The sequence below is a fragment of the Piliocolobus tephrosceles genome, chromosome 3 (assembly GCF_002776525.5).
Source record: "Piliocolobus tephrosceles isolate RC106 chromosome 3, ASM277652v3, whole genome shotgun sequence".
Taxonomy (NCBI): domain Eukaryota; kingdom Metazoa; phylum Chordata; class Mammalia; order Primates; family Cercopithecidae; genus Piliocolobus; species Piliocolobus tephrosceles.
This window is the reverse complement of record NC_045436.1, coordinates 146,996,475-147,017,987: the sequence shown is the minus strand read 5'-3', so window position 1 is coordinate 147,017,987 and position 21,513 is coordinate 146,996,475. Positions and strand designations below refer to the sequence as shown.

The 21,513-nt window shown below is 40.5% G+C and overlaps 1 protein-coding gene across 2 annotated transcripts in view; it reads right to left on the bottom strand.

Annotated features, from left to right (window-relative positions):
- Positions 1-242: 242 nt before the first annotated feature.
- Positions 243-21,513, bottom strand: part of RFC1 (replication factor C subunit 1) — an 83,422-nt gene continuing 62,151 nt past the window's right edge. Inside the window, exons 13-25 of one of the 2 annotated variants that reach the window (XM_023224534.1) lie at positions 18,379-18,775; positions 16,371-16,483; positions 14,582-14,696; positions 12,794-12,885; positions 12,477-12,614; positions 12,241-12,336; positions 12,019-12,117; positions 10,000-10,154; positions 9,774-9,891; positions 7,360-7,505; positions 4,439-4,652; positions 2,640-2,831; positions 243-1,633 (exon numbers count right to left, since the gene is read on the bottom strand). In XM_023224534.1, coding sequence (XP_023080302.1) covers positions 1,550-1,633; positions 2,640-2,831; positions 4,439-4,652; positions 7,360-7,505; positions 9,774-9,891; positions 10,000-10,154; positions 12,019-12,117; positions 12,241-12,336; positions 12,477-12,614; positions 12,794-12,885; positions 14,582-14,696; positions 16,371-16,483; positions 18,379-18,775 — 1,959 coding nt within the window. In that variant the 3' untranslated portion in view covers positions 243-1,549. The remainder of the gene's footprint in view (positions 1,634-2,639; positions 2,832-4,438; positions 4,653-7,359; positions 7,506-9,773; positions 9,892-9,999; positions 10,155-12,018; positions 12,118-12,240; positions 12,337-12,476; positions 12,615-12,793; positions 12,886-14,581; positions 14,697-16,370; positions 16,484-18,378; positions 18,776-21,513) is intronic. The other variant, XM_023224535.2, reaches the window with a different exon arrangement.

Sequence of the window (21,513 nt, the reverse complement as noted above, 5' to 3'; positions counted from 1 at the left end):
TTATAAACAAAATCATAATGAACAAGTGAAGGACACTATGCCGCGTCCTGGCTGCATAGAGATTCAAGTCCCTCTCCTGGGGGCTGCAGAAGAACTAGGGAGACATGACTTGCATATCCAAAAGGCATAGAAATGGAACATGAATAGGAAAGCCAGCCTCACCCTACTGGTGAGAAAACCTTTCCCGAACCAGAAAAGTTTTAAGACAGACTTTAACAAAGACAGGGTCATGACTCAGCAGGCAAGGGCTTAGGCAATGTTTTATTTCCATAATGAATTAATCTCCAAAAAGGACATTTTTCACACTGGTAAATACAGTTTAAATGTCTCAAGAACTTTGTCTCATCACCCAAACAAGACTACCAGTTCCTTAAAGCATGGGATACGATCCTTATTTTACATTCATTTTAGTATATACCTCACAGAGGTAGCACAGACCTCTGAGCATTTACCAACAAGATTAAAAAATAGCTAGACATCTAAATTCTAGGCTAGGTCCACAGCCTCAGGGCCACTCAATACATTCGGTTATAGGAATAACCCAAACTTCCAACAGGGTTTGTGGAAGCCATCACAGGACAGGACTAGATCTCCCAGGGGCAAAGTGAATGAAAGCCAATGTTCATTTTGTCCCCCACCCTAGTGAACTTAAGAGCCTGACCCAGCCTGGTTCCTACTGGTTTGAACCTGATGGATTGAGACTCCAGAAGGGTAAGAATGTCTGAGAATCTTCTGCAGCCCCCCCACACTGCAAAGTCCCATAACAGACCTCTCCTTGAAATCCTATTCACAGCAGAGACGTGGTCAGCACACACAGAGGGAGTGAGGCTGGGAATCCCAAGTTCTGACTCCTCGACTGCCAATGTTATGTTTCACACAACAGGTGAGTAAGGAATACAGTGAGCTTTTTAATTCAATCATTTGCAAATTAATAAGGAAGTAATATACCAACATAATATTTTGCTGTACAAGATGACAATCTTAAGAAGAATTTGTACATATATCATGTGGAACATTTTTATTCCTAATTTATATTTTGAAAGATATCTGACAATGTACAAAGAATACCCAGTTCTAGGTGATGACTATTTTGTGTAATCATTTATTTACAAAATTTCACCACACAATAGGAACTACCTTTAAAAAAAAATCAGCATTGGTCCTATAAAGGCCATTAGGATAAATTCTTAAGCCTACAAAAGATGCCTTAGTACTACTGCTCCCAGGCTCAATATCATTAACTAAAATCTGACTCCAAGGCCCAGGTGTAGTTTCTAGTTCCAATTCTACAGTCATTCAAAAACACATCTAACTAGATTGACAAGGGACAGTAAAGGACCCAAACAGTCCTATCAACCTCTATAAGAGGTGTACATAAGCCTACTGCTCATACCCTTCTAGCCATACCACCCTTTATTTATAATGGGACACCAGGTCATCCCATTATGCTAAAACATGGTTGCTCTGGGAAAAAACAAGGCTTTCTCTAGACCAGCTGGACTGGCCAGGAGGGAGAGTAAAAAGTGGCTGTCGCTAGTGAAAAATGGTTTCATTTCTTCGAATTTTTTCCTTTTCCTTTTCTGGGCTCCTTATCTTTTTCTGGTTTTGAAGGCTTTGAAGGTTTTGTCTTTTTCTGTTGGGGGAGGGAGAAGATAACAAAATAGTTAATAGCTGTGTTTATGAGTAAATGAAATAAGTTCATCTCTACAACAAATCTAATCTTTACCTGCAACTTAATTAAAGAAGGGAGGCTGCAAACATCAAGCTTGAACTACTGTGACCCATGAAGCGCTTACTTTCAAGCAACAACTGCGCTACTTACAGCCTTTAAAAAGCTGGCAGTAAAAACTGAGAGGGTATTTAGAATTTAGAACTAAGATCTGTTCCCCATGTAAGGCAGTTTCTTGGATTTAGAACAGAGGTATACTTAGAAAAGACAAAATAAGCAAGAGATAATTGACAAATAGGGTAATGTTTAGATGAAGAATTTCCTCTTCTTTCAGTTTCAGATTAGAGGTGTAAACACAGTCATTTTGTGAAAGCAGAAGAGAGGGAGAGAGAGACCACCCCTTAGGGTCCACATGAGCCACAGTGAAGAAGGCCACTATTCCCACTCCTGCATATAGAAAACAGAAATGAAAGGCAAGAAACACCCACACCCAGCAAGGACAGAGGAGGATCGGACGAAGTTCCTTGGCTCAACCAGCTGTAAACAGCAGGCTGATGCCACAGTTGGCTTTCATCTTTCCCATCAAAAGACAAGAATGTTTTGCTCTGAGAAGCTTCTACAAAGCAGTTTAGTGGCTATAGCAAAACATACACAACAGAAGAAACTGTTTTGTTAAAAACATTTTTCTTGAAAGCATATACCAATGGCCAGATAAATAAAAATGGTACTTTTTCTAACAGAACATATGGCCATCAAAATCATGGCCTGTTTTCTTGCCGTTTGGTTCTTCGACTACTATAAGAAACTGTTTATAAAAATGAAATCTCTACCTTCTCCACCCTCAACCATGATGAAAAACTTAGAAGTATTTTCAATTTATTCTGCCATGTGCTGAAAAGGCCCTATTATTCACCAGGCAAGGAAAGATCATCTATTTTGAGGTTCTCCTGTCAGTGGCTTAAAATACTACCTTGATCATGGCATCAGTTTCTATAGCATCTTGGTCTTTCTCATCAGATTGAGAGTCATCTTCATTTAACTCTTCATTGTATTCCGAATCCAGGGATGGGCTTGTGCTGTGTCTAGATGCCTTTATAGCTTGAAGTGAATATGGAGTAAGGTGGGCTTCCTTATTGTAAGCTCTTGTGAAGGCTGCTTTCACCTACATGAAAGGAGTAGACGGAGTTTTTAAAAATCTAAGTCCCAAACAATTATTTTAAACTCTGGAAGCCTAAAGAGACCCTGAGGGCCCCTTGCAACTGTCTGCAAAGTACTTATGTATATACATGTAAATCTAAGTATGTGCATTTTTCTATGGATAAGTTCCGTATTTTTCATAACATTCTTAACAGAGCCCATGACAAAAAAGACTGAAGGCCGGCGGGCTCACACCTCCTCATAAGAGTCTTGAACCCAGGAGGTGGAGGTTGCACTGAGCTGAGATCGCGCCATTGCACTCCAAGTTGGGTGACAGAAGTGAGATTCTGTCTAAAAAAACAAGTATTTGGGAACTTTAGGCAAACAAACAAACAAAAGGTCACTTCAAGTCATCACGTTTACCTATTCAGCATTCTCCACATTTCTACAAAGTAGTAAGCAAAGTTAGTCAGTGAATCAGTAAATCGAAAAGGGGCTTGGCTGGGTGCTGTGGCTCATGCCTGTAATCCCAGCACTTCGCGAGGCCAAAGCAGGCAGATCACATAAGGCCAGGAGTTCGAGACCAGCCTGGCCAACACGGGGAAACCCTGTCTCTACTAAAAATACAAAACTTGGCCAGGCGTGATGGAGCACACCTGTAATCCCAGCTACTTGGGAGGCTGAGGCAGGAGAATCGCTTGAACCTGAGAGGTGGAGGTTGCAGTAAGCCGAGATCATACCACTGCCGTTCAGCCTGAGCAAAGGAATGAGACTGTCTCCAAAAAAAAAAGAAAAGAGAAGAAAAAGAAAAAAAAAAAGTGGGGGCAGCTCATCATAAGATATAAGTTGGCCTTTAATTTCCACAAAACACAAGATACCTTTTCCATAATAATAGTAGTTACTTCAAAATACTACGAAACTTGAAAGCCTTACCTTCAAGCTTCTAATCATAATTCCTGAATTAGTCCATGAATTCTAACAATGGATGTCTGCTGTGAGAATTTACTGATAACCATAAAGTCGGGTCAAAATTCTGGAGAGGGCAAACTAGAGAGACTGAGTCTTCTAAACGCATTCATTACACAGGTGCAAGAGTTGGGTACTGGATGTTACATATTCATGATGTCTCACTTTAGTTTTTTTGTGCTCATTATAAGAAAAGCGGGGATATATTATTACAGGGAAGATTATCCAACTGGAATAAATGCTGAATCCACAGATTAGGTAGGCTAAGAAAAAGAAAATTTATACAAATCCTCAGCCAATAAACACATTTTATTTTTATGACCCATTACCACCAGAGCTCACAGCTCAACTTTTAATTCCCTAGGCTCATCCTCTCACCCTTTATAAAGAATATATTTATATTTGCTCCTCAAATTTCACTTCTTGTTTTTCTACTGAGCATAAAGCAAATATAAAAATACAAATTGTAAAGTCAAGTCCAGAAGTCTACTCTTAATACTGCATTCAAATAGTATCTATGGAAAATATAGGTCATAAGAAGCAACAAGCATTTAAGGGGAAAAAGAAGTAAATCTTTTTATAAAGCACCTAAAACACCTCTGAAGGACTGTCAGTACAAACCTGGTATTAGAAAGTGATGGAGAACCAGTGAGTGACATGATTTACCTTGGGATCCAGCTTTGAAAAGGGACTAGGTTTGCCACCCCAGCTGCTAATTTCCATGATATTCTCAAAGTCTTCTTTCATCAAATAATATGTGTCCATAAGTGCAACAACATCCTGTACCCCGTCGACTCCTTGTGAGGTCAAGGGCTGTACAAGTGCATCCCTTAGATGTGACAGATAATCCATGTTTACAGTCCTTTTGCTGGAGTAAGTTCTGAAACCACAACAAAAAAGACATAGTCAACAGCAGAGTATCAACTCAAGTCATACTGTGCATACCAGCACTGAGTTAATCAGGTAGAGTTCAATCCAATTTCAATAATGCTGAATGGAACGCCTACTACTTGACAGCCAGCTGGTGTAGTTTGGAAAGCCCAGCACCACAGCATGAGGGTAATGGGTACACATCACATGCCCAAAGGAAGTTTTCTACTTACCCACATCAGTGACTGAAAAACAAATGTGGATTCTACCCTACTCTTAAGGCCCAGGCAACAGGATGTTTCTTTACGTTCATAAATATGACTCGTTCCAAGTTCCAAAATATTAAAAGCATCAGTAGAAGGCAATGAAATTCCCTATCTCAAGTGTGTGAATGTGTATAACACCTTTTGGTCTCTGATTATAACATACAAAATCATATATGAATGTTTCCCTCACCATTTCCTAACTGCTACTCTGAAATCTTCAGTTCTAGAACTGGTTTTTCCCCAAATCTAAGAAAATTGCAGAGTGTTCCCACAAAATCAAAAAGTGAACCACACTGGCCAGAGGAAGGTTTAGGGAAACAGTCTCTGGTCTGCTGAGAACTAGAATGTTATCATAAAATGACTGTCTTTCTCTCTTAAATGTTGTCACTTCTTAAAGACAGAAAGCTACTGAACAAAATAATATTTCAAATGCCACCATCCTAAATCTTTCCAACCCAGCTGCCTCTATCTTCAAACCAGGCAATTATATGCATACATATTTTTTTTCTTTTAATTTATTTTCAGACGAAGTCTTGCTCTTGTTGCCCAGACTGGAGTGCAGTGGCACAATTTCAGCTCACTGCAACCTCCGCCTTCCAGGTTCAGGAGGCTCTCCTGCCTTTAGCCTCCCGAGTAGCTGGGATTACAGGCACCAGCCACCACACCCAGCTACTTTTTTTTGTATTTTTAGTAGAGAAAGGGTTTCACCATGTTACCCAGGCTGGTCTCAAACTCCTGACAGGTGATCCGCCCGCCTTGGCCTCCCAAAGTGCTGGGATTACAGACGTGAGCCACCACGCCCAGTCTGTATACATATTTTAAACAAGCAACCTCAAAAGCTGTTGGTATCAGAACCAGCATCAGAAGCAGAAAGAAATGATTCTTTACAAATTATCTATGGGTCCTGCTCCTCCCTTCAAGGAACTGAACGTGTGAACCACAAGAAGCCACAGCTTTTCTCCTGATCAGAAATCTAGACTCACCCTCGCAACTATTACCTAGACAGAGTATTTAAAACTCTCCTATTTCAATTTCATCCATTTCCTCTACATTGTCTTCCATAATTAAGCACGCTAGAACTTAAAGGAAGTAGTGTGAGTCCCTAAACCATACTACCCCCAAAAATCATGAAACCATTTCCAAAATTGTTCTCCTACAATGTTTACGGTATCATCATTTTCTAGTAGACTCACAGAAAAGTCAAAGATGCCATTTAATGTACCTAAACCAAGCGTTCTTAACCTCAAGCATCTGTAATTCCCGTAAAAGTGTTTTCTTTGTGGATCTGTGCATTGTCGGGGGCATAAAAATCAAAGCATTCAGATTCTCAAAAGCACCTATGACCCCAAAAAGGTTACAAACCAATAATAAGATCACACTCGCATTTTTTAAAGAAGAGAAACAGACCTACAAAAAAGTTCAGTGACTTGATCTGGGTTAAAAAGTAGGGAGGTCTTAATTTACTTTAAAAATTGTGAATTCACTATAATGCAGAGATCGCATTACTACATTCCAGCCTGGGTGACAGAGTGTGACCCTGTCTCAAAAAAGAAGAAGAGGCCGGGCACGGTGGCTCAAGCCTGTAATCCCAGCACTTTGGGAGGCCGAGACGGGCGGATCACGAGGTCAGGAGATCGAGACCATCCTGGCTAACACGGTGAAACCCCGTCTCTACTAAAAAATACAAAAAACTACCCGGGCGACGTGGTGGGCACCTGTAGTCCCAGCTACTCGGGAGGCTGAGGCAGGAGAATGGCGCAGACCCAGGAGGCGGAGCTTGCAGTGAGCTCAGATCCGACCATCGCACTCCAGCCTGGGCGGCAAAGCGAGACTCCGTCTCAAAAAAAAAAAAAAAGAAGAAGAAGAATCCATAATATTTGTGTGTATGCACATTTTCCAAGTTTCTAAAGTTCAACAAAATTGTACCAAATGCAAGTATTTTTGAACTTCCTTAAACTTTTCCAAGCACATTCGTTTTCAGTGATGTGAGCAGCCTCCTCCTATTGCATGCTAAACTGTTATTTCCAATCCCACATGACTAGGTCAGTTTACTACTAGAGAAAATTGGTAAAAAAACAGTTTGTTTCTTTAAATAGTTCAATTATTTTCCGACTAATTATTCTGAAGCTGGGAAGCTATTCCCACTAGTAATAGGCATAATAACAGTAACAGTGCCATCTCAGACTTATGCAGTCTTTAAAATTTTAAATTATGACATCTACCATTTTATTCTCCAAAGTATCCTTTTAAGTGGTAAAACAAGTGTTATACTGATTATAGATGATAACACTCAGGCCCGTAAAATATAAGGAACTTATCTAGGATCATTCATCTAGTTAGCAATAAAATAAAAACTAAAACACAAATCTTTTGACTCACATGATTGTTACTGGATAAAGGCCAAATACATCAAATCGATTAAAATACCCGAAACAGAGTAATCCCACCTACCTGAGACTCATATGCAAGGCCAGGTCCTGAACAATACGATCGTGTTTGCCTGTAGACGAGTGCTTCCCCAGCCAGCTCGGGAAGGTGGGAAACTGGGTCATGAACCCTCTCATCAACTCTCCAGGAAGAACACTGGCATAAATGGCCTGAAAAAAATCAATTGCAGTCCAGAATTTATGTTCAGTACAAAGTTACTTCTTTAACAGTCATTGGCTTCCAAACAGTCTATGGAAGATAAAGCAACACTGTCCCAAATACCTACCTACAGGCCAGTCCGATGCTTTCTCTAACTCTGATCTGTTGGTACGGGAAACTTCTCCCAGAGAAAACAACAGACTGTGGTACACACCTTGATCCGACGTGTTATGGCTCACAGGGAGATCATCTCGCCAACTCAGCCTCCTCAAGCAACTAATCTCAACATACCAGTTACCTCACAACGTCACAGCAAATAATTACTTGAGAGGGATATGATGGTTTTTAACATAAATGATTGACAGCATAGGTAGATTAAAGCATAGAAAGACTAATGATTAGAGTCCATTAAACTGGCACTTGGGAAAATTTTTTTTAAAATGTATCCTTAGATGTCTTCTATGTCCAGTGTTTTCACTTTCTTAAAGACTGGAATTATAGTCTACATAAATTTTGTATACTGCTTATTCTAGTAATTCCCTCACAAGCACTTTTTCCTATTAGACAATCTTTGCAAATAGTTTTAAAGGCTGTAATTACTTCCTTAAGAGGATTCATCATCATCATTCTCCCGCTGCTAGACCTGGAGATTTTCTCTCACTTTTTGTTATGAGAACACTTTTGGAAGTATTTTTGTACATTAAGGTTTTCCTGTGTTAAAACATTATGCCTTTGAGGTACAATTATTAAGTAAACAAAACTAAACACATAAAATATAAAAGAAACGATTCTGGGCCAGGTGCAGTGGCTCATGCCGTAACCCCAGCACTCTGGGAGATGGGCAGACAACTTGCGCCCAGGAGTTCAAGACCAGCTCAGCCAACATGGTGAAACCCCGCCTCTACAAAAATACAAAAATTAGTTGGCATGGTGGCGCACACCTATAGTTCCAGCTACTTGCAGGGCTGAGGCGGGAGGATCGTCTGAGCCCAGGAGGTCAAGGCCGCAGTGAGCCGTGATCACACCACTGCACTGCAGTCTGGGTGACAGAGTGAGACCTTGTCTCAAAAATAAAAATAAAAAGTTCTGTGTCTCCAGAATGAAATTTTGTTTCTTGTTTTCAAGCAATGTGTGGGTAGAATCAAGAGAAGCATTAGGCCTTCTGGAAGTGCCTTGTTTATTTTATTACTCGGGCCAATAATCCTGTATAACTATACAAAAGTCAAAAAGAACAAATAACTCTCTTAATTACAAATGTCTACCAAATTCTGTTTTGAGTTAAAGATCTCAACCTAAATACAGTACCCAATACAAAACTGCTTTTTTAGCAAGGAAGACGAAAATCTGAATGAATGCATCAGAGACACGGCTACTGGCCTGCCCTAGCTGCACTGCTTCTAGGAGCCGCTACTCAGTGACCACCTGAGAGAGCCAAGAATGACCAAAAATAAAAAAACAAGGATTCTTAAGTTAAAACACAGCAAATGAAACTTTTGATTCACATCTTACAACCAAAATCTAACATTCCTATTTCTATGTATCCATTTACATTAAAAATTTTTTGAAATATAGATAAATAAGGCCAGATTGGGCTGAGCGCAGTGGCTCATGCCTGTAATCCCAGCACTTTGGGAGGCCGAGGCGGGCGGATCACGAAGTCAGGAGATCGAGACCATCCTGGCTAACACGGTGAAAGCCCGTCGATACCAAAAATACAAAAAATTAGCTGGGCGTGGTGGCGGCCGCCTGTAGTCCCAGCTCCTCAGGAGGCTGACGCACGAGAATGGCATGAACCCACGAGGTGGAGCTTGTAGTGAGCCGAGATCACACACCTGCACTCCAGCCTGGGCAACAGAGCAAGACTCTGTCTCAAAAAAAGAAAAAGAAAAAGAAAGAAAAAAGAAGCATAAGGCCAGGTTAAGAAACAGACAAGAGTTACCACAGAGTATTATAATCTGTAACAGACTGTATTTTTGCCACAAGAGCCATAACATTTATCTGGTATTTAAAATAACTACAGGATTAGCTGGGTATGGTGATGGGCACCTGTAGTCCCAGCTACTCAGGAGGCTGAGGAAGGAGAATCTCTTGAACCCAGGAGGCAGAGCTTGCAGTGAGCCAAGATCACACCACTGCACTCCAGCCTGGGCGACAGAACAAGACTCGATCTCAAAAATAAAGTAAACAAAATAAAATAAAATAAGTACAGGAGCTAAAAGCTATTTAGTTCTCTTTTCAGTAAAGCAGAGTCTGCACTTTAGGGAGAGCTCTCTGCTCACCTGCGTAGGCAGAAGACTCCAGTTTTGCTTACTCCGGATCTGGCTGTCCACTAAGTCACCATCACATATGCTGTCTGCTGCTCTGCTTAAAAGCATCAAGTGCTTTTTCATGTCACCCCTGCAGGAAAGAATCAGTCTGGATTACCTCACTCTCCACACCCCAGGTCCCTCCTTCACGGTGCTGGGAGGATATTAACCATGCCTCTCACCAGCTCTGGACACTCACCCTGCTGCTACAGGCTTCACATGTATGTAATTTTCCTGGACAAAGAGGGGTGCTATTGAATAATCATGAAAAAAGAGATCTGACTTGTCCATAAGTGACATGTGAGCAGTCTCCTCTCCAGCTGCAAACACTTTCCGGGCAACATCAAATGGGCCCTGAAAAAAAAGAGGGACACACCTGTTAGAATGGCCAAAATTCAAAACATTAACATCACCAAATGCTAACGAGGATACGGAACAAAAGGAACTCCATTCATTGCTGGTGGGAATGCAAAACTGTACCGTTTGGTAGTTTCTTACAAAATTAAACATACTCTTACCATACAATCCAGCAACCACGCTTCTTGGTATTCACCCAAGTGAATTAAAAACTACGTTCACACAAAAACCTGCACATGGATGTTTATGAGCAGTTTTATTTATAATTACCAAAAGCTGGGAGCAACCAAGATGTCCTTTTAGTAGGTGAATAAACAATTTAACTGTGGTACATTCACACAATGTAATATTATTCAACAATAAAAAGAAGTGAGCTATCAAGCCATAAGAAGACATGGGGGGGCTGGGCATGGTGGCTCACCCCTGTAATCCCAGCACTTTGGGAGGCTGAGGTGGGCAGATCACTTGAGGTCAGGAGTTCGAGACCAGCCTGGCCAACATAGTAAAACCTCGTGTCTACTAAAAATAAAAAATTGGCCAGGTGTGGTAGCAGGTGCCTGTACAAATCCCGGCTACTCAGGAGCCTGAGACAAGAGAATCACATGAACCCGGGAGGCGGAGGCTACAGTGAGCCAAGATCACACCATTGTACTCCAGCCTGGGTGACGAAGAAAGACTCCGACTCAAAAAAAAAAAAAACAAAAAAGGCATGGAAGAACCTTCTATGCTACTACTGAGTGGAAGAAGCCAATTGGAAAAGTCCACATACTACGTGATTCCAACTATACCACATTCTGGAAAAGGCAAAACTATAAACACAGTAAAATGATCAGTGGTTGCCAGGGGTTGTAGGGAGGAGAGAGGAAAGGAAGAATGAACAGGTAGAGCACAGAGGATTTTCAGGACAGTGAAACTATTCTGCATGATACTATAATGGTGAATACATGTCATTATACATTTGTCAAAACCATACAATGTACACCACCAAGAGGGAATGCTAATGTGAACTATGGACTCTGGGTGATAATGAGGTATCACTGTAGGTTCATCGATTATAACAGATATACCACTGTGGTAGGGGATGCTGGCAGTGGGAGAGGCTGTGCGTGTGAGGGGGACATCAAGTATATGAGAACTCTCTGTACCTTCCACTCAATTTTGAATCCATAGGCCGGGTGTGGATCACCATGTTGGCCAGGCTGGTCTCAAACTCCTGAGCCTAAACTGCTCTAAAAAATAAAGCGTATAGGCCAGACGTGGTGGCTCACACCTGTAATCCCGGCACCTTGGGGGCCACAGCAGGAGGATCGCTTGAGGCCAGGAATTCAAGACCAGTCAGGGAAACACAGCGAGACCTTGTCTCTACCAAAAATTTTGAAAATTTAAATAAATAAGAAAGTGTATTAACTTTTTTAGAACCTGCTTAATCATTGCTCTGACTATAAATTCTGATTAGCAACTATGTAAAATACAACACAGAGGTAACTGACACATACCTCTATTTTCAGAGAGGTTATTAAACTAAACCATTTGACATGGATTATTCTTAACAGTGCAAAACCACTCCAAACATGAAAGTCAAATATAAGGAACTCTGGAAAAGCCATTTTATAATTGCTGAAGCATGAGTATAATTTAACATTTATCCCTTTCTCAAAATTTATAATAGACACTGACAATCTTTGAGAAAAAATTCATTTGAATTAGAAACACTTTTAGCAGCTGTCTGTACTTCTTACTATATATCCCTGGATTTCACAGGCATATCAAGGAACTATAATAACTATTTCTATCAAGCTACCTACAGAACAAGAAGTGTTTTGACTTAAGAAGGTAACTAAGACATGGAAATTTATTTTACCATTTTGATATCCTTTTTGGCTCTGAGAGAATCAGCTTTGGCCTGGTCATAGGTTAATGCTTTACTTCGTGCACACCACATACTCAGATTATGTAAAACCTAAAAGAATCACAAATAAGACAACGTCAAGATAGGAAAATCCTGTTGCTCCCCACCCTTACAAGATTGGAAGCATTACCTAAAAATAATCAACAACTGTTACATAATATATATTTAATTTACCTGTCTGATATCTTGATTGGCTCCCAAAATTATTTCATTCATTGCTGGAGGGGGAATCTTTAAACCTTCTTTAAATGCAATAGACATCATAGCACCCTGAAATTGACAAGGGAGGAGTCCTCAATGATTTTAACTCATATAATCAGATATTTTAAAAATATTTATCAGGTACTTTTAAAAATTGACCCTTAAATAAATAGGCTAGTGTGATGGGAAAAAAATTTCAATCATCATACCTTAATCTGTTCAACCCGAGGTCTTTGAAAACGAAGATCAAAACAATAATGAACCAGAGAGCGAATCTTGGGATGATTTCTATCATTGCACATACAAATAATGGGAATTTTAGTATGTTTTATCAGGCCAATTAATTCCTGAAAGGCAAGTTTGCAACACAAGAATAATTATTTTTAAAATGACAAATACCACACAAGGTAATTTAGGTTCTAAAAATCTCCTCAGCAACATGCCCTGACTGCCATGAGAGAATGACAATGTTTTAAAAATCTAAATTATCAATAGTGAAACTGCAAAAATGCAGCACTTGAATTACCTGAATTCCTCCCCTATCCTCATTGCCTGCCATGCCATCTACTTCATCCATGATGAGAGCATGTTTCGTGCTTACTGAAGAGGCTGCTCCATCTGACCCAGGTTGAGGAGCAATGGGATGAGACAAAAACAAAATAACAATTGCTCAAAAACTGCTGCTCTGTAGAAAATTATGTAACAGATATTAAACTTCAAAAGCTACAAGAATATGCAGCACTGGGCTACAGAGTGTTGCTAAAGAAAAAAAAAAGAATATGCAGCAAAGAGAAACTCTCCCTGCCACCCCTTCCCCTGCAGACCCCAATTCCCTTCCCAGAGACAAACAACAGTCTCTTACACGTCCTTTAAAAGATATTCTACACATATGTGCATAAAAATATACAATTGAGTTTTTTGTTTTGTTTTGTTTTGTTTTTTGAGATGGAGTTCCACTCGTTGCCCAAGCTGGAGTGCAATGGCGCGATATTGGCTCACTGCAACCTCCGCCTCCAGGGTTCAAGCGATTCTCTTGCCTCAGCCTCCCGAGTAGCTGAGATTACAGGCGCATGCCAACACACCCGGCTTATTTCTGTATTTTTAGTAGAGACATGGTTTTCACCATGTTGACCAGGCTGATCTTGAACTCCTGACCTCAGGTGATCCGTCCGCCTCGGCCTCCCAAAGTGCTGGCATTACAGGCGTGAACCAACATGCCCGGCTAGTTTTGTCATTTTATGTATTTTGGTGATTCATTCTTTGGAGATATAGAACACTTCATTTGAATAAAGATATAGAACACTTCATTTTTTAAGGCAATTTAATATTCCATCCTACACTTGTATCACACTTTACTTAATCACCATTAATGAAATATATAGAATGCTTCCAAGCTTTTTTCTATTATGTCATACTAAATGACTATCCTTATCTATATGGCATATATATGCCAGTTTGCACATATATAAGTAAAATAATAGCTAAATTCCAGCAATTGGAATTTCTGGCCTAACAGGTATGTGTAATTTGAGAAATATTGCCGGACTGCTCTCCAGAGTAGTACCAATCCACCCTCCCAACAGCCATGTCTAAGAGTGACATTTCCTGAGCAAATTCTTTTGAACAACGTGAAGGCACCAAAAATTCAGGTGACAAAACAACACACCATAGATGAATCTAAACAGGCACTGTGCGGTCCTTAACCTGAGCATCTTATTTTCCATGAACTTTGGCAAAGAGGACCGCTAGCTACAACCTGAAACACAGTGGGCATTTGCACACTGTCTTCTCTTCTACTACCTTTGCCTGCAATGACCTCTTCCACCTCCAAATGGTTTTCTTTCTCATTCTTTGAGGTCTTTCAAAACAATTATCACCCCTTTACTCAATGCCCCAAGCATAATTACTTCTTCATCTGCTGGCCTTATTACCTCACTGTGTATTACATACCTTATTACACACATACACAGAGTGAGGTTAATAAGGTAATGAAGTAGTAAGTCACACTGTATTACACACAGTTCTTTTATTTTCTTTCTCTCTTTACAGGATTCACCTGTGAATCCTCTAAAATCATATGAAAAATGCATAAATATGTGCATGTACACATTTTTATCACATTCTCAGAAACCTCTAAGACCTACGAAAGGTCTACCCCATAAGAATGATGTCAGAGGACTTTCTTATTCTCTCGTTAGCCCCAGAATTTAGTAGGGTGTTTGGCACACAACCTGTGTTCAACACTGGTTACTGAACGTTGAAATGAACATATTTTTCTCATATAACAACAACAGCAGTTCAAAAAGCCACATACTTGAATAAAAGCCTTTGATGCTGGTATTGTTCAGTGACTCAGCAACAATCGCCTTCAAACTGCTCTTACTCCGGGTGTCACTTGCATTCAGTTCCACGTAGCTGTATCCCAATTCCTAATCAAAATATTGGAAACCACTGATGGCACAATACGAATTAACTCCACCACCCCCGCCAAGAAAGGCCAGTTAAGAAAGACAGAAGGTACAAACATCACATAAAAAACCATAGGTAAAAATATAAAGTATGATACTAACAGACAATGAGATTAACTATAGTATGCGTTACAATATTAGACATTTTTAGAATATCATATACATACATATAACATACACATATAAATACTAATAAATTTGGTCTCAAAACTTCAGCTGACAAATCACTAATCTGGAAGAGTATATTCAAACAAGCAATTTTACTAAATTGACTTCTTAAAGTCCTAAAAAAAGAATTAAATATAATAATCCCAACAATAATATCAGACACAGAATTAATCTATTGTAAGATACCGGCCAGGTGCGTTGGCTCACACCTGCAATCCCAGCACTTTTGGGAGGCCAAAGCGGATGGATCACTTGTTGTCAGGAGTTTGAGACCAGCCTGGCCAACATGGTAAAACCCCATCTCGACTACAAATACAAAACATTAGCTGGGTGTGGTGGCGTGTGCCTGTAGTCTCAGCTACTCGGGAGGCTGAGGCACGAGAATCAGTTGAACCTGGGAGGCAGAAGTTACACCGAACCGAGATCGTGCCACTGCACTCCAGCCTGGGCGGCAGAGTAAAACTGTGTCCCAAAACAAAAAAATAAAATAAGATACCAAAAAGTAATCCTAAGATAAGTTATAAAGTTAAATCATTCTTTGTCATGACGCTATCCCAATAAACAATTTTCCTCTGAAATCAGGAAAATTCAAGTTATTCTGATTCATTTCCCAAAACTGATCAGCTTATGCCTTAACTTGTAAAAAATATAATGATAATAATAAAAGGAGAAAAAGAGTTGTGTTCACAACTGTAGGGACTAGGGAAAAAATATTGTTTTACTTTTTCATTAATGTTTATAAATACAGTGAAAACAGATAAATTTTTATTTAAATTTTATACAGATGCATACAACAAATACCAAAAGAAACCACAAGCTTATGCAGCAGAGGATTGAGAAATCCAGCAATAAATTTCTAATCTGGTATTTCATCATTCTGATACCAACACATGAACTCTGATTTGCTCTAGCGCCTAAGCAAGTCAAGTTCTCCCGTTGTCTACAGGGATTCAGCAGCAATAGAGACAACAGGAACAAAGGCAGGACCACACAGTGCTGCAGAGTAGAACCCTGAGTCGCGCTCCCTGGGTGAAAACTGGGCCTCCACCGTCCTCCCTAAGCCTATTTCATTTCACACGTGTGGAGGATGACAGTACAGATAATTATTCAGTACACAGAATGATGCAAGGGCATTAAGATATTTGCATCTTTCAGAGTCTAGAATACATGTTTTTGTTATCTATAATACACCCACGTGCTTGGCACGCTGCCTCGCTCATAGGTAAGTATTGCCTATTACTTTAATTACCAATATTTTAAAAGGATTAAAATTACAAACATCACCAGAACCAAAACAGGTTCTAAAGGTTTTATTTTAGAAAAATAAACACAGTTTACATATAGACACCACACACACACACACACACACACACACACACACAGGCACACATGTGGGTACACACTTTTATCTCCTAGCCATGACCACTCGAGGTTATCTGTCCATCCACACTGCGACAAAGCACCCACCTGACACACCAGGGAAGCTGTGGTGGTTTTGCCAACACCAGGAGGGCCTGACAGCAACGCTGCTTTAAAACTAGAGCCATCATCTTTGCCGGAAAATTTACCAAACTTTGCTGCTAGGAAAAAAGAAGTTCCAGAGTGTTAACCTATATCACCTAACAGAAATTCAGGCATGGCAGGGATAGTTGTGCCTAAACTTCGCATAGACAGCCATCCTCCAGTTTAGTTCTAAATTTGCAGAATATTTTCTACAAAACATAAACAAGTTTCCAGAGTATTCAGTGAAATTCTACTTCCTAGCTCACTCCCACCCAAAATAAAAAACTAAAACTAACTCACTTTAAAACTCTTGATTTGAAAGAATAATTGTATGAGTTTCCTCTCCTGTGAACGCACAGGCCATGGAGCACGCTGCCGGGGCTCGATCCCGACTCCATCCATCCTCGTGCCACCTCTCACCAGCCATGGGTACTTTAAAAGTGACTTAGCCCCTCTGTGACTGCCTCCTCCTTTGTTAGACAAGGAGAACAGTAAAGTTGCTACTAAGGATGTTGTGAAGACAGAACGGCTGAGCACAGAGCCATGCATGCTTCACTAAATGTTAACAAGCATAGTAGCTACATGGTCACAAGAAAAAAAAATGACTTGAAGATGCTGTGTCTGCAACTATCTTGTGCCCCTCAACACTAGACTAGCACTCTTCCTCCCCTCACCACATGAGCACCTGGCACATACATCAGGCTCAACTCATACTCAATAACTGACAGACACAATGGTTTTAAACCTACTGCCAGCAGGCATGGAGACAGGGACTACAGTTCACCTGAAGCTTTAAAACAGTCTTTTTGGCCAGGCGCGGTGGCTCATGCCTACAATCTCAGCATTTGGGGAGGCAGAGGCGGGTGGATCACAAGATCAGGGGTTCGAGACCAGCCTGGCCAGCATGGTGAAACCCCATCTCTACTAAAAATACAGAAAATTAGCTGGACATGGTGGTGTGTACCTGTAGCCCCAGCTACTCAGCCTCCTGAACCCAAGAGGCAGAGGTTGCAGTGAGCCTAGATCGCGCCACTGCACTCCAGCCTGGGCAATAGAGCCAGACTGCCTCAAAAAAAAAAAAAAAAAAAGTCTTCTCTGGGCACATGAAATGCCTGTCTCTCTTTTAAGGGAGATTTTATGAAGTTTCAGAATGAAAAAATGATTTAACTTAAATTGAGTCCTATATCATTACAATATATTATCTGTTTAAACAAACAGGCATCATCAGCAACGGTGATCGGCATCTAGTCATCAGTGGTCTATGCTGAAAACACTACTAAAACATTTGTGATCTCAAACCTCCGTTAAGAAATACTGTGGACATTAAATACATACTGGAGCTTTTCACTCTCCACAACAAATACATCACAAACAAGGACAGAAACTACAGAAGCACAGGCCTATCAGGCCTGCCAGAGCAAATTGTGCTTGCTACTGGGAGTTTTTAGGCTGACTGCCCTGCACGCATGCCTCCGTTATTTATTCACACATTTCTTCCTAGTGCCCTTGCCACTGAGGGGTCTTGCTGTCACATGGCTTCAGACCTTGGGACACATACTCTTTCCTACCCAACACTCACCCCTCCCTCCCTTCGCCTAGCTACCTCCTACTTTGTTTCCAAGTCTTAGCTTAGCCATCCCTTCCTCCAGGATGGGAGCACACACACCCAGGCCCTGACCACACATCTTCATCCTCACAGCACCCTGGACTTACCCCTCTAGCAGTACTTGGCACAATACATTTTAATTGCTGGTTCAGATATGCCTCCCCCACTGCCTGTGAGCTCCTGAGAGGGACTGTTTTGTTCACAACACTACCAGCAGGGTCTAGTACTGCACCTGGGTTCAGATCAAGCTCTTAGTAAATGCTTGCTGACAGATGAATGAACCATTAGATTTTCTCATACATGCGCCACTGAGCAATCACATGTTGATATACACACACACAAAAATGAGTGAGGTTGTAAAATCACCGTGTTTTTTATCTTCAGAAGAACTCTTGTGCCAGTTTCGGAGCCAGCGTAGGAGTTTGTTGGCACAGCTCTGGTCACCTTGCTGTCCAATTATGGTCTTGAGAGAGGCTGGCTTATATTTATCCACCCAGAGCAAATTTTCCACTTTGTTTTCACTGCTGTCTTCAGCCAAATTCCTAGCCTTGCTGTCACCACTTGTTTCCTCGGCCACCTGCTCCTTGAAATCCAGGCCTCTCCAAAACACATCTGTTTCCTTTTTTATTGTCTTTGCCAAACTGTCCCTTTTCGAAGTCGGCTTGCTCTTTTTAGATTCCGATTCCTTTTTAGATGGACTAATTTTTCTTTTGCCTTGGACCTTTTTTTGGGGTGTTCTCTCCAGTTTGGACTCTTTCTTCATCTTAAAAAGCAGAAAAGTGAGGAAAGAAGAAACCTGATGAAACATACAGAATTTCTATCCTGCTAAACATACTACAGAGAGCAATCAGAGATATCCAAGTGGACTATTCAACCTGGGCTGGTCTTGTCACGACAGACTTTCCTGTTTGTGGAAATCACCACCTTCTAAACTATAAAAATTAACAAACACACCAGAAACCACCAAACGCAATTTCTAAAAGTGAGAACATGTTGGTTTTTAAAAGTAGTAAGTACTCCAATTTTAGTTTGAAAAAAAAAGGTATAGTGTTGAGACTTTTGTTTCAAAGTTTCCTAATTAAAAGTTAATGCCTCTACAAAAACTTGTACACAAATGTTGTTCACAACCATATTATAGCTAAAAGATGGAAACAATCCAAATGCCCATCAACTGAAAAAGAAACAAAATAAGGTGTCTCCACACCATGAAATATTATTTACCCATAACAAGGAGTGAAGTACTGATACATGCTACAACCCAGGTCAACCTTTAAACCGCTATGCTAATTGAAAGAAGCCAGACACAAAATGCCATATTTTCTAATGTCTCCATTTACACATGAAATGTCCAGAATAGGAAAATCCATAGAGACAAAGCCGAGCCGTGATTGCCAGGGGGTGGATAGAATGAGTGACTGCTAATGGGTACAGGGTTTCTTTTTGGTGTGATGAAAATGTTCTGGAATTACACAGTGCTGATGGTTGCATACTCTGTTAATATACTAAAAACCACTGATTTGTATGCTTTGTAAGGGTGGATTTTATAGTATGTAATATCTCAATTAAAAAAAAATTATTGTCTCTGTAGCAGCGGATGCTAAAATTAGTGGATGAATGTTTAAGAACAAGAAGTATATAAGCATAGTTTTAAAGTACGTCCCTCTCCTGCCAAGATAGTTATCAATTACAAAGGAAATAATAGTCAGTTTACTAGTGAAGAAACCCAGCAGTAGTTTCAGTGGGATGCTGAATCATCTTAACCAAATAATCAAGGTTATCCTCACTAAAAATAAGACATATTGACATCCTGTACCTATGAGAAGATGCACTGAGGACACAAGATCACATCTATGGTGTTCTTAGAAAAAAAGGCATAACCTCAATCTAATCATGAGAAAACATCACAGATCCAAACTGAGACACATTCCACAAAACTGGCCAGTACTCATTTTAAAAGTGTCAAGGTTGTAAGAAGACAAGGAAAGACTGAAGAAATGTCATCGACTGGAGAAGACTAAGACAACACAACTAAATGCAGTGTGGGGCCCTGGAACAGAAGAAGAACTACAGGGGAAAATGTAAGGTTTGAATAATATGTAGAGAGTAGTTAACTATATGGCATCGATGTTAATTTCCTGGTTTTTATAACTATGCTATGGTTATGTAATCAAAATCATTCCCTAGATTTCTCTAACCAGAATAACCTGAGTGGACTATCTTGCCATTTAGGTGACAGAGCTAGGGACATTAAAATCTTGGAATGCTGGCAATCCTGTGTCCTGTGTGTAAAAAAGGATGGTCTACAGTGGGAATGAATGAGGCTAACTAGGAGAAACTGAGAGACAGAAACTGAAGGGGTCCTCAAAGCTTTGTAGTCTGTGGATCCAGTAGTTCCTAGACCAGATCCTCCCTGCCGATAGTTTAGTTATGTGAGCCAACATTTTTCCTTTTGCAAAAGCTAATACAGGCTAGGTGTCTGCACAACTTAAAAAATCCTAATACAGTTCTAATTGAAAACAAATTTATTATGCTGATACCTATTAACATATCCTTTAAGGAACTCTTAAACAATAACCTTTGCATAAAGTCAACGTGAGAATACGGCTGGGCACAGTGGCTCACACTTATAATCCCAGCACTTTGGGAGGCTGAGGTGGGAAAATCACTTGAGGTTAGGAGTTCAAAACCAGCCTGGCCAATATGGTGAAACTCCGTCTCTATTAAAAATATAAAAATAAGTGGGCGTGGTAGCAGGTCCCAGCTACTCAGGAGGTTGAGGCAGGAGAATCGCTTGAACCCAGGAGGCAGAAGTTGCGGTGAGCCGAGATCACACCACTGCACTCCAAACTGAGGGACAGAGCTAGACTCTGTCTCAAAAAATTAAAAACTAGTAATAATAATAATAATAGGAAAATAAGGAAAGTTTGATAATTAGATATGTTATATGCAATATACTGTCCTTTCTCTACTCATATTCCCTGACAAAGATAAGGAAAAACAACAAACTAGACATCTTAAAGCAGAGTCCTCCAGCTCAAAAGGAACTAAGGTGGTTCACTTGTGGTAGACAGGAATGTTAATCTTTCAGCCAACAAGCCTGTATCCACCCAAGACATATGTCTATGAAATTAAAAAGTTACTATACACCAACTTAAATAAATCACATTCTGGCCGGGCGCGGTGGCTCAAGCCTGTAATCCCAGCACTTTGGGAGGCCGAGACGGGCGGATCACGAGGTCAGGAGATCGAGACTATCCTGGCTAACACGGTGAAACCCCGTATCTACCAAAAAATACAAAAAACTAGCTGGGCGAGGTGGCGGGCGCCTGTAGTCCCAGCTACTCGGGAGGCTGAGGCAGGAGAATGGCGTAAACCCGTGAGGCGGAGCTTGCAGTGAGCTGAGATCCGGCCACTGCACTCCAGCCTGGGCGACAGAGCGAGACTCCGTCTCAAAAAATAAATAAATAAATAAATAAATAAATAAATAAATAAATAAATAAA